The following is a 13,090-nucleotide window of genomic DNA, read 5'->3' on the forward strand; positions in this document are numbered from 1 at the left end:
ATACAATGGAAATAACCTATTTAATTTACTGTAAATTATTTTACTTGGTTTATTGTTATTTATCATAATTACAAGTAAAATCCAGGATAAAATAAGAGCTGGAGAAGAAATCTGAAGTGATTGACTTTGCATGACAGTATTTTTTTATGTTCCATTAGGGGAAGCTACAGCAAACTTTGATTCGTGGCATTGTGTCTAGATACCTAATTTACTTTATAATAGTAAATCAGTAATTAAACTATTAAATGCTGCCTCCAAACAGGTTTTCTGTGAGCAGTGTTTTTTTTTAGCTGCAAGTGTCCCCAGATGTAAAGCTTGTTTGTTTGTTTGTAAGCATACAGTGCACGTCACCAGGAAATAGCTCCTAGCAGCATTTGGTAAACAGACTTCCTAATTAATTCTTCTCCCAAATATGTTTTATAACATCTGTAATTAACCCAAACCAAGTTCAGATCTGGCACTGGCATTCAGAATGCCATCTGAGAGGCAGATGATGCCCCATCCCTGGCAGTGTTCAAGGCCAGGTTGGACGGGGCTTGGAGCAACCTGCTCTAGTGGAAGGTGTCCCTGCCAGTGGCAGGGAGTTGGAACTGGGTGAGCTTTAAGGTCCCTTCCAACGCAAACCATTCCATGATTCTATGATTTTATTACCATCAGTAGTGTGTGTGTTGTACCTTCAGTATCAGTTTTCATGGTCTGACACAAGTTGTAAGACATTTTTCTTTTGAGCTCTATAAAATCCTGGTCTCAGGATTTCTGGGTACTTGGGAAGTAATAACACTCCTCATCTTGCATTGAAAAATACAGTCAGTCAGTTTGCTCTGAATAGATTTCCGTCAATAAAATACAGAACTTGTAGAACTGAGTTCCCGTTCTCACTAATAATTGTATGTAATTGCCATGAAACTGAAGTCAATTCATCTGTTTCTGTTCCCCACAAGTGTAAAATAGGATAGCAGTTCACAACCACATTCATAAAACTCTTGGAATTAAAGGCACCGTGTGTGTCTTTCCTGTAAAGGCTGCATAAGAAATCTTGAACTGTTAATATTTTAAAATCATAAGCTTTTTTTTCCACAGGAGTTCACACTATCTGTACCTGAAAAAGATGTACATAAGTTGCCACTACTGGTCAGGAATACATACTGAAGCAAAATGAAAATAATTATATAGATTCTTGTGTATAGTTTTGGTACTCTAATAGTTGTGATGTATATAAATCTAGAATGTAAAATTCAAATACAAATTTAAATTTTACAGCAACTTAGTAAAAACAGATCAATGAAAATGTTTGCAAATTTAGTGCCAACAAAATATATTATTGTGTTGCCTATTTCTCATAGATGTTAAAATATGAGGCACCTGCCTTTATGCAGTATAAAACATTGCGAATTCTGTAGAAGTCAAAAATAGACATTAGAAACAAGTTCCTAGCAAGCTGACAGCACAGTGGTATCAGGCAGTGCAACAGCCAGCTACAGACTCTGAGGCCAATGTTTGAATTTCCTTCCATTCCAGTATTTTAATGAGGACACGGCAGCTTACTGGTTGTCTCTGGGATCCCATCATGTTAATTCTACACCAACTGTCAACAGGCCAAGTGCATGGAGTCAGTAGTGAGCCTGCAAACAGTAGTGAACTGCATACCTGGGGGTGATAAATCTGCTTCTGCAGAGTTTGACAGCTGCCAGCATGTCCAATGAAACTGTGGAAATGAAGTATTCCTCAGACATTGGGCCTGCAAGTACAGAGCATCTTCAGATATGTACAACATGTGCATTGTAGCTTATTTCCATTGAAACAAAAAGTTGGTATCAGTGTATTGGGTTATGTTCCTGATAAGTTTGATGAATATAAAGCTTCCTGGTGAAGATGAGTTGTGTAACAGTGGGTGGCTGTCTCTAGGGAGCTGCCTCAGTAAGTAGTGATTTGAGTTGTTGTCTTCAAGTGATCAAGCACTACCACAAAAATATCTTTGTCAGTTTTTGGCAAATATTTTCATTAGCTCAGGTACTTACTTATGACTGGTGTTGCTTATTAATGATTTGAATATGAGAAGGCACAGAAAGTTATTGGAACACAACAAAAGTTTAGTAGCCATGGCGGACCAAAGAGAGCAGAATTTAAGATTCTCTTCCCTTCGGACTTGTACTAAATTAATAACCTTTCACTGTTTGGTATTCTAGGATGTGATGTCCACGTTCTTCCAGTTTGGGGCTTCCATCCAGCAGGAAGCCATCATCATGCTGAAGATCATGCAGGATTATGACTGGCATGTGTTCTCTCTGGTGACCACCACCTTCCCTGGATATCGAGACTTCATCAATGTTATTAAGACCACAGTGGAAAATAGTTTTGTGGGCTGGGACATGCAGAATGTCATCATACTCGATACCGCCTTTGGAGATGCCAAGACCCAAATTCAGCTGAAGAAAATTCATTCATCTGTCATCCTGCTATATTGTTCCAAGGATGAAGCTGTCTACATACTGGATGAGGCTCGTTCCCTGGGCCTTACTGGCTATGATTTCTTTTGGATAGTTCCCAGCCTGGTTAGTGGTAACACAGAAATCACTCCCAAGGAGTTTCCTTCAGGGCTCATTTCAGCATCTTATGACGAATGGGACTACAGTTTAGAAGCTCGGGTACGGGATGGCCTTGGGATTATTGCCACTGCTGCATCAGCCATGCTGGAAAAATACTCCTTCATTCCGGAAGCAAAAACCAGCTGCTATGGACAACTGGAGAAAAATGACCGGCCATCTCACACCTTGCACAAGTAAGGCATATTGGTTTGGGGTTTTCCCTACATAATCTCGGTAATTTTCCATTCTATTGCCATTATATGTTTCTTGAAGGAGAATAGTGGTTTTTGTTAATCCCATCATGCCCTTTTTTAAGCAATGATTTTTAGATGTTCCAAGGGAACATGCAAGAGGACTTGCTGCACTGGCTCATGGAAATAATGGTATCTGCTGTGGAGAATAAATACAACTCCAGATCTTTGTAGAAGATGACAGAAACTGGTCTTAGAGGGTAGGAGGCTGAATTAATAAAATTGTGCCTTTGTGTGCTATAGCTATGAGGTAACATTGCCAAAATGCTCTGGAGGCTGTGCCTAAGTCACTTGCATCAGCAGGAACCTGGTTATGTTTTAAAAGACAAGAAATGTGCAGTGTTAAAGAGGTGTCCCTGGAAATTATAGCAGTATTAGATTTGTTAGGTAGCTTTTATCACCTAATAACTGAAATCTGTCACTTCTGCTTGTATTTTATTTTTGTCAACTGTACTAGAATAACTGTAAAAATTAATCTGCATTAATCCAAGTTGATATGGGTGTTTTCTCAAAACAGTTTGTCATATGGGAACTGCCAAGATTTAAGTCAGGATTCTTTGCTGCTTGGTACTCATGATAACTCCTATCCAAAATGTTGTGGAATGCATGTCACACAGTAATATTTCTTTATTTGGTGTGTGAGGGGAAGTAAAGGGAATCTTGCATTTATTTTTTTTAATAGCTCTTTACAGTATCTAAGCGGTATTTACGAAATTTGTGCTGACCAAACTTTGCAGATGAAGCACGTTTACAGAAGAGCAGGTTGGAATTGCTACAAGAAGGAAAATAAGTGCTGATTTCATATAGGACATTGTGGAACATTTTTGATCTTCTGAGATGTAAGTGCATATTTAGATTAGGAGTTGATTGCCATATAATGTCCTGGAACAGTTGCTGTTTTCCATGCAAATAGCATTCTTCAGAAGCTCTCTTAAAAACCAAATACAGACAAATAAATGGATTTTAACATTTCATACATGTATTTTATAAACAGTGTGACCAAAGTTCAGAAACTTGCACAGTTCTCCTTGGAGAGGACTTGCCTTTAGTATGACACTTCCACTTTTTTCTGGTGTTGCTTTTCCTCTTTCTAAGCCTCTGCTTTTAAAACTGTGTAAATTCACTGAAGGCATCACAGAAAATCTGTGGTTCTTTCCCTGGTGCCCCAGTTGCCCCTGGGGAGTGGCAGGAGGCAGCACTGGGGTGGTTCTCCAGTCCAGCGTGGCTCCAGGAGAGCCATTGCACTGTCAGTATGTCAGAGTGAGCTGCGAGGCACTGCTGGGGTGAGTGTCCTGCCCACACCTGGCATGTGATCCTCATGTCCACTATTAATAGTTAACGTCTGGCTTCTGTGAATGTTAAATTGTATTCTGTCATCAGAAGTGTTGATGTTTAATGTACTGTGGTTCTGTTGGAAGGGCCGCAAAAGCTTGAATCTGTTCTAAAAAGGACTTCCACTGTTTAGGTACTACACTAATGTAGGCTTGAATTAGGCACTCAGTATTCAGCATAAGTTGTCTGTCTTCAGGCAATCAATTTTTTTCTCATTAAATCTGCATGACTACAAGAATAGGGCTTGTGAGTGTCAGAGCAGCGAGATTAGGCTTCACCAGGAGATTCTGCAGTGTCCGATTCTTCCCTGTGAGGGTGGTGAGGTGCTGGCACAGGTTGCCCAGAGAAGCTGTGGCTGCCCCATCCCTGGCAGTGTTCAAGGCCTTGTTGGACGGGGCTTGGAGCAACCTGCTCTAGTGGAAGGTGTCCCTGCCCATGGCAGGGGGTTGGAACTGGGTGAGCTTTGAGGTCCCTTCCAGCCCAAACCAGTCTGTGATTCTATGATGCACACAGAAATTATTAATAGAAGTTGTAGTATAGTGCACTGTGGTTAATAAAGTCATTTCCCAGTGTGAAACACTGAGCTATGAAGTGAGAATATATTTTCCATACTGGAGATTCTTTGAGCTTCTCCAACACCACAAGAACAAGAAGCAGGCTGGTTTTAATTTAGAAATGTCAGAATTACTCTAAAATGAATAAACTTTAAATAGTCTTTCTTATGTAATAACTCCCCAAGACTATTCTTGTCACATGTAATCTGCAAGAAAAGCAAGTATATACAAGCAGTTAGCAGTGCTAAGTAATCTCTGGGAGCTGACCAGTCTCTCCATGCCAAAGTGAATTATGTAAATTCATTGTAGTTCCTTATCCTCATCACTAAATCCTAGGTTTCTTCCTTACGTGACAAATCAATGCCTAAATTGGGGATTTATTCTGAAATGTAGTCTTCACAGTTTTAGGTCACAGATAGTACAACTTTGTATTTTAAACTACAAGATAAGTGCATATGATGCTGTATTAAGGAGCTAACATGAAAAAAAGATTTTGGAACATCCTCACGTTGAAAAGGGCTACAAGTAATTACAAACAGCGTATGGATGTGGGATCTGCCATACTGTGCCTCCCTGCTCATGCTGGAGAAAGAGGATTGCACACAGGGACACTGCTTGTGAAATCAGAAGCAGAGAACTCAGTGGAAAGCAGGGAAGAGGCTCTGTAAGGTGTTGCTTGAGGAAAACCAAGCTCAAGAATGGAGAAAAACCTCAGGATTTTTAGACTCCATCTATTATAATGACAGTCTAATTCGGCTTTAAACCCAGTATAGTATTCTAAGGCTATGTCATAATAGCTAATTTGCTTGTAAATGAGGTTTGGTAATGCTTTATGTGCAACTTCCTGCACCTAGATAGCAATTTTCATCTCCATTTAGGAAGAAATCCTATGTAAAAAAAGCCATGAAGTGAAAGCTCCTCCTCCCTCTTTCTCAAATCCTTTCAGTATTAAATTGGATGAAAGATATATATGTTTTGAAGCACACATTGAATCTTTTCTCTGTCACTGCAATTCTAAGATGCTTTCATTGGTTCTCTAGTCCCAGAAAAAAAAATCAGATTTGCTTTAGTTTTTGGAATGATTTAATCAATATTTATTTCTGGTACACATGGGAGAACTATGTTTTCCCTATGAATAAAGGATTTAAAATACAATACAGAGATCATTTTCAATGCATTAAAACCCATATATATATATATATCTGTATGTATTGAATCAGATTATCTTTTCCCATTGTGTAAGACCCAAGACAGAAAAATACTAATGTTGTGACGTACTGGTGCTAGCACAGCAGGATAAATAGAATTAGCTGCTTATTAATGCAATGTCAGTTGAACAAATGCTTGCTCTCTCTCAAAAAGGGAAAACATGTAAGCAAACAAGCAGCAAAACAAAATAACCCTGCCAGTCGTCATGGAAAATGCTGATGCTTTGTGAATAGAAATGCTTCTGCTTTGTCTGGAAGGGTACTCTTGTTGTATATAAAAGTCATAACCTTGGGAGATACATTTCACAACATTTCCAACCACTCTGATTGTACGGGGATGGATGGGGATGACAAAGCTGTTGTTCTGTTGTCTTTATCCTGAAAAGCAAAAAGATGTGTCTATCTAGAGGTAGTCATGCGCTTCTTACCATGAGGTGTTTACATCTAGGTGTGTTCAGTTTCTGAATACAACCAAATCACATGCAGGATTTAGAGATTCATCTTACTTTCGGTAGTGAAGGTGCAGGGCTAGATAGCTGTTCACGTGGCGCCAGGCTGTCATGTCATACACTTCCCAAGCACAGTTTCCTTTGTTGGACTTCACTAAGCCAGGGAGCAGGAGCAGTGTGTGAAGCCCAGTGGCCAGGTACAAATGCATTAGTTGATCCTGCCCTCAGGCTCCCTGCTTTAAAAATGTGGGGACTCAGTGGGAACAGTGTTTTGGAATATGCCACCCAGGGTTGCTCTTTCCCTGGACAGCTGCCCGGTTCATTTACTTGTCCTTGCTGTTGCGCTGCTGTTAGTTAACAGTATGGCTGTGAGGCTTCTCCAAAGGACAAAGGTATGTTGTCTCTCTAGTTCTGATGGTCACTCATCAAGTTTAGTATTTTGATTCCAGCTTTTATCAAAGACAGATAATTTTTCCTCTTTTTCTTTTGAGCAAAATCAGGGATTAAATAGACAAAATGGTTTGATAAGTAATCCAGCAAATCTGTTTAATCTTTTCTGGCATACAGATCAGCAGCCAGTTTGCAGAGGATTTGTTCATTTAAGTTCTGTCAAAGGACTTGGGGAAAAAAGTATCATCTGCTTTATTATATGATTGAAGATGTATCATTATTCAACTAATTATATATGAAGCAAAATGGTTTTTTCCCTGGTAGCATACTTGCTGTGCAGAAAAACAAATTATATTTACTTTTACCTAAGACTCTTCAGGATATGTTTGTCTTTCCTGTTTTGTGATCCCACTGCATGCAGTGTTTCTGGAGCCATTGCATGCTTGCAGGACTGCATCACATGCAGGGTGATGATCTAACGCTGTAATCCAAGGTCCCATAGTCACAGCTTATGTGTGGTGGAGGGAAACACCTCATTTGAGCATATTTTTCATTTAGTACTTGATTTTTGGTAACTAAAGCTTGAAGAAGTTTCAGGGTTTGCATGCTGCTGGATTTGCTTATTCTTCTCCTTTGCTACTGCAAATGCTGTTCTACAGAAATTAATCCAAGTGAGAATGATGCACTTAAATGTCTGAAGGCATGAACAGAGCTGCAAGCCTTTGTGGAGCGCTGAGGCCACAGGGGTGCAGGGAGCAGTATATTTATGCATCTCCAAATGAGGAGCAGGCTGCCAGTCTTAGATTTAATGTTAACAACTCATGTTAGATGTCCTGAATTACAAGAAATTAGTATTGCCAACATGAAAAAATGAATAAGAAAAGATACTCAAGAAAAAAATGTAGTCAGTAGCAGGGTCCCACTTGGCCTCATTAATTTGTGTGGAGATGCTTTCTGATCAGGAGACCCAGTAGTAGAATAGTGTAGCAATTGGATTGGTACACAGGGATACACAAAGTCTAATTCACTGCTAATAAGCAGATTTTAAACAGTAGCAACTAGATACTTGCAGTTGTTTTAGTTCCTGTGCTGTAATTGCCCTTTTCCTTAGCATGAGGGCATTTTCCATATAGTTGCATTAAAAGCGGGAAATGAACTGATGTCATGTTCCTTTCTCTGAAAGTAAAACTAAACTTCACTAGCAATAAAAGAAGGGTTGTGGAGGAAGACATTCCACCCAAGAGATCCCCGCATGGTGCTGGTTTACTGACAAAGTGATTGAAGAAATTATGGAAAATCTGTAATCAGAATTTTCTCGCAGGTCAGTCTAGGAAGCAGAAGGTACCAAACAGTTACCAGATATGGAGGTTTGAAACATTTTCCTCTTTTTGTGATAACTAAAGAAAAATTTAAGCATGGCCTCTGTTCTGGAGCTGAGCAGCCTTCAGGGCTGAAAGCAGGCTTGGAAATTCAAAATGTAAGTGAAGGTTCTTGGAGACAGAGCTGCTGCTGACACCTTACCCTTGCAGGAAGCCAAGCAGGCTTCATGAGAAGAGTTTGGGGTGCTTCTGAGTTGGTGCAGCAAAATATGAGTGCTATTTATGAAATGCTTTTGCTAATAATAACATGAACTCATTAAACTTTTGGTGTTTACACTTACCTGTGGCACCTTTCCAGGGAGCTGGGCCCTTTCTAATCTTGCTCCCTCCCCTTGTCCCCTTTCAGAAGGGCTCCCCAAGAGTTCTGTCACTTTTCTGGCAGAATTGTGGCAAAATAACTTTTCCAGGCCTAGTGGTAACTAATGCTTTACGGAGCAGCTGGCAGGAGGTACAAGTGGTTGGCATGCCATTTCTTTTTCACAGTCACTGAGCATATTGTTCCCAAAATTGTATTCATCCATGCTGGCTCCTGGCCTACGGAGATACAGCTCCTAAGCAGGGTATCGTTGCAGAGTTATATTCAGGAAAGTGAGGGCTGGGGGAAGTGAAGGAGAAGGAGAATGCAGAGGAAGAAAAGGCTCTTTGCATCACAATGAAGGATTTGAATTTAGAAGAAAAAGCCCTACATAGTCTAAGATATAAAATTGTCCTTGAAAAAAGGTTCACTGCTTGAAAAATGCTTGTTTAATAGCGATCTATTTCAGACCTATTTCTGTATGTACATCAGACCACACTTCATATATTTTACATTCAGAGTTTCTTAATTTAATAGATGTGTTTAGGAAAATTGTTTCTTAATGATAAATAATTTGTTGTGGGATCTCTATTGATAAGTATCTTTCAAATTTCACAGTAGAATCATAGTAAGAAAGTTCAGTAGTTCAGAGCCTCGACTAGATAAAGAAGAAAACACAAAATTTGGTTTCACTCCTGCTTTTGTGGGTATGATGCTGAGTAAATGCCAAGCTCCAGCTGGCTGTCTAGATTATTAAAATGGTTGGTTCATACTATTTGGAGGAAGGAGAAATCTCACCAGTGACACATGGGTTTTGAGGCATTTCATCTGCTTTAAATCTCAGTTTGGAAATTCTTTCTTTGGGAGAGGAGGGGGAGATTTTCTTTTATGAAACCTGTATTTCCCTAAGTCTCTGCTGTTTCTCTTCATTGCCTGCAGTTGTCACAGGTTTGAAACTGTCCCATGGTGAAGTAGGCACTAAATAAAAAATGATCGTCAGCAGTGATGAGGAATTTATCATTTGATTATGTGGTCTGGGCAGCAGGATGAGGGCAGGAAACGTGAGTCAGTAACAGAGTAGCTAAGTTCTCCTCTTTGGAGGTAGCTGAGGAGTGATACGTTTTCACTAATGCTTCTGTCTTACTCATTATATACCTCCCAGCCACTAATCTGTTTGGGAGCTGGGTACTAGGTGGGTTGCACACTGATTATAAACCAGCCTGTCACCACAGAGCTAGCTCTGTTCCTGAGCCTGATGAGTCCAATTTCTACTTTTGAAAGTCTGGATCTGTATAAAATTATCATAACAAAACAAAAAAGGAAGGAACAAATATCCAAGCAAACAAAAGAAAGGGCATCTGAAACAGTCTGTGCTTCCTATATCTGAACTTGCTTTTAAAACCACGGGACGTTTGGTTTCTAAAGGCTTAATTCCTGTATGGTGTTTCATACTCATATATTCATGGATAGATAGAAAATAAACATGAAATAAAAGAAAAAAAAGGGAGAAAACATCAAAACAAACAGTTTGGAGGGGAGAAGAGGGATTTTTTTGTGTTGTATTAGTTTTGGTGAGACCATGTTGTGTCATATGTATAATAATTATCACAACTACATTGTATGCATTTATTTTTAAGGGATCAATTAATTAGAAAGTTTATTTGTTGCATTGTGCCAAGGAGTTCCTTGTTCAGTATATGTACATGCATGCAACTGCTAACTTTTAAACTCCAGGTCTTTTCTGGATGCCCTGAATTTCTGCACATTTGTAAGAGTATTTTCTTACACATGACTTCTTTTTAATGCTGTCATCTTTGCATCTTTCAGGAAGAGTATTTTAGTGGTTTTTTAAGCATAAATAGACCAGTCTGGCCTCAGCAAGCACAGAGTGCTGCTGCTTCAATGCGTTGACTTATTTTTATTTTGTGTCTGCAGCAGTGCTTCCTCCTGGCTGTGCAATGCTTTTGAGGGATGGTTCCAGGTTGTAGTCCACATTTTTTATTTATTTCTGTCCCCATGAGTCTCAAAAATCTGCATTTCCCTTGCCTTCTGGCTAGGGTTTTCCCTCAGTTTGGCTTTCCCCTGGAGAAGCCAGTTGATTCACAGACTGGTTCATATGCTGTTGCCTGTGGCAAAAGTTAGTTTGAGAAGAAGAAACAAGGGGCTATAAGTCTCTTGGCTCACTACGTTTGCTGGCTGATCAGGATTAAGCTCAACTTGCTCCAAGGGACACATAAATTGTAAAATAGTGCTGCAGGGTCTTCTGGGACACAGGTGGGTGGGCATGAGAGTGCCCATCCTGAGGACAGGAATATTTGGAAGAATGCCCTGCCTGGTATCCCAGAGATGCAGCACGTGGAGGGTACTGCTTGGTAAGCACCATTGCTGGGGAGGCTCCAGAGGTGACATCACATCTGCTTCAGTTGTGCAGGATTATTCCCCTGTGCAGTATTGTGCTTTCAGTCTGTTGCTGTTTTGTTTCCTCACATCCCCCAAAGATGTTTATGAAGCAGGGGCTAGAACTGATCTTTATTTGAGGCAAAGTGATCTTTATAATTTACATAGTTTGGGGTCGTCTTCGTTAAAAACCACCAAATCCACTAAACCTTCTTGCTTTTGCTCTCAAATATTGTATCTATCGGGGAACACTTGTATATCTTGCATATACATTTATATGGTTAACATCAGAAGAAATCCCCAAACTTGCAAGCATGTTTGCTGTTGTATAACATGGAGCAGAAAGTTTCAAAGATTCTGCTCCAGGAGTGGTTGTGGCTTTGCTGGGGTTTCAACTGTTTTCCCACGGCATAGGAAATCCTTACCAAATACCTTATGGGCAAAGAATGCCCATGTCTTCTGTAAGGAGACTGGCCAGAAAGGTGGTTCTGTTTCAGCAGTATTGTACCCTAGCAAATGGTCTTCCAAAAATTGGGGTCTAACCCTTTTGGCAGTCCTCCCCCATTTGTTAATGTAAATGAGAGTCAATGAAGTTGTGATTCAGTATTTGCAGAGTAGGAAAACCCACTTTATTCAAACGTGTTGTCTTTCTACATAAAGTCAGATTTGACATGGGTAAATACTGCACGGTTTTGGCATTAATCTGAAGCCTTATGTGGATTACTTGGTCTTTCTGAGTCTATAAAAATTATGCTGGAAACCTAGAGAGCAGTTTGTAACCTTGGTGCTTCAGAGGCTTGCTGTAAATACAGCAGGAGCAGTATTCCGGTGCGGTGTTTCAATACTTCTCTTTTCAGTTTTGTTGGGGAAGGACAAGCAAAAAAAAAAGAATTTTATAAATGTTTAAAAGTGTTTTGAAGTATACAGTTCAGGCTTGGTTCTTCAAGTCATAAAAACCTGTTTTGGCTTCAGTATGTGAATAGTTTAACTTCTGCCCTCCAAAATCCCATTTTTATACATGTATTACCTGGGGAATCTTACTCACAAACTTCAGTTTCCAAAAGCTAATTAAGGCTTCAGCGCGTAATACTGTCACAAGGCCTCCTGCTATCATGTCTTTGCAAAGGTTATAGCATTAATGAGGTATGAAAGCAGATTAACTACTAATTCAAGGTGTATACTGAATAGCTCCCTTACAGTAATGAGCTCAAATAATCAAGCGCTTCATTTAGTTAAGAACAGGAATATGCAATTCCAAAACTATTTCAGAAATATATTTTTACCAGTTCAGAAGACAAAGACATCTTGCACAGCGTTAATCTTGGGCAAACTTAAAACTCTGTAAGAATAATATATAATATAAATATTTGCTTTTCCTCACTCTTCCTAACCAGGAACAGAAAAGCACACATTTGTTTTTCAAAGACAAGCAGTTTAGGATCTTGGTCAGTAAAAGCAGAGAGGGACTTCTGTCCTTTGTGGGTGAAAAATGACAGTTCAAAGGGAAGGTGTTTCTGAAGAACACGGGCAGCTGATGAATTTTGTACAGAAGAGTATGCTTGGGAAAACAAGACCCTCCTCGAAATTCTTTTTCATTGCAGCAATTTGAGAGGTAGCTCAGACTGTGTCACTCACAGGTACTTTTGCGCATGACTTGGACAATACAATTTTAAGAGACTTTTGCAGATTATAGACTTTTTCTTGAACTTGCAAAACGTGTTTCATTACTAAAAGGCTAGTAACTTCACACCGATTAAAAATATACACTGAGTTCAGGTTTTCAGTGCAGGTTTGTGGTTCATCTTTATTTCTGGAGCACTTGAACATCGCTGCACCCACAACACTGCATCTTGTGATGGCCCCTGTCTAGCTTCTAGGCTAGGGCATTTGCGTGCTAATCCCCAAAGATGATGAGTTGTGTTTGAAATCTGGGGAGTGAACCTACCAAACTACATGAAAGAAGGGTTCAACTCAAGTCCAGTCACCGATGGTTATGTAATAAAAACCCAACTGGATGTAAAAGCCTGGCTGTACAGTGTGCATTTTTGTGGCCCAGCCCTTAGGAGGAGACAAAATGCTCTGCTTTCGGTTTTATTGAAATGAGGGGGTTTCCGCCTGGCCCTGTAAGATGGTGTGTTCATTGTGGGGGGTGTTACTTCATGTGTATGAATTGGGAAGGGACCTCTGAGGGAGGGTGCAGAGGTACAAATACAAGCAGTGGATGTTTTCAGTTTGTCCTTATCCCCTGTG

General features: G+C 39.8%; 1 protein-coding gene across 3 annotated transcripts in view; it reads left to right on the plus strand.

Moving 5' to 3' along the window:
• Positions 1-13,090, plus strand: part of GRIN2A (glutamate ionotropic receptor NMDA type subunit 2A) — a 184,741-nt gene that overhangs the window by 96,909 nt on the left and 74,742 nt on the right. For all 3 annotated transcript variants that reach the window (XM_030484243.1, XM_030484241.1, XM_030484242.1), the window contains one exon: positions 2,187-2,779. In XM_030484243.1, the coding sequence (XP_030340103.1) occupies positions 2,187-2,779 (593 nt within the window). The remainder of the gene's footprint in view (positions 1-2,186; positions 2,780-13,090) is intronic.

The sequence above is a fragment of the Strigops habroptila genome, chromosome 4, assembly GCF_004027225.2.
Source record: "Strigops habroptila isolate Jane chromosome 4, bStrHab1.2.pri, whole genome shotgun sequence".
NCBI classification, from domain to species: domain Eukaryota; kingdom Metazoa; phylum Chordata; class Aves; order Psittaciformes; family Psittacidae; genus Strigops; species Strigops habroptila.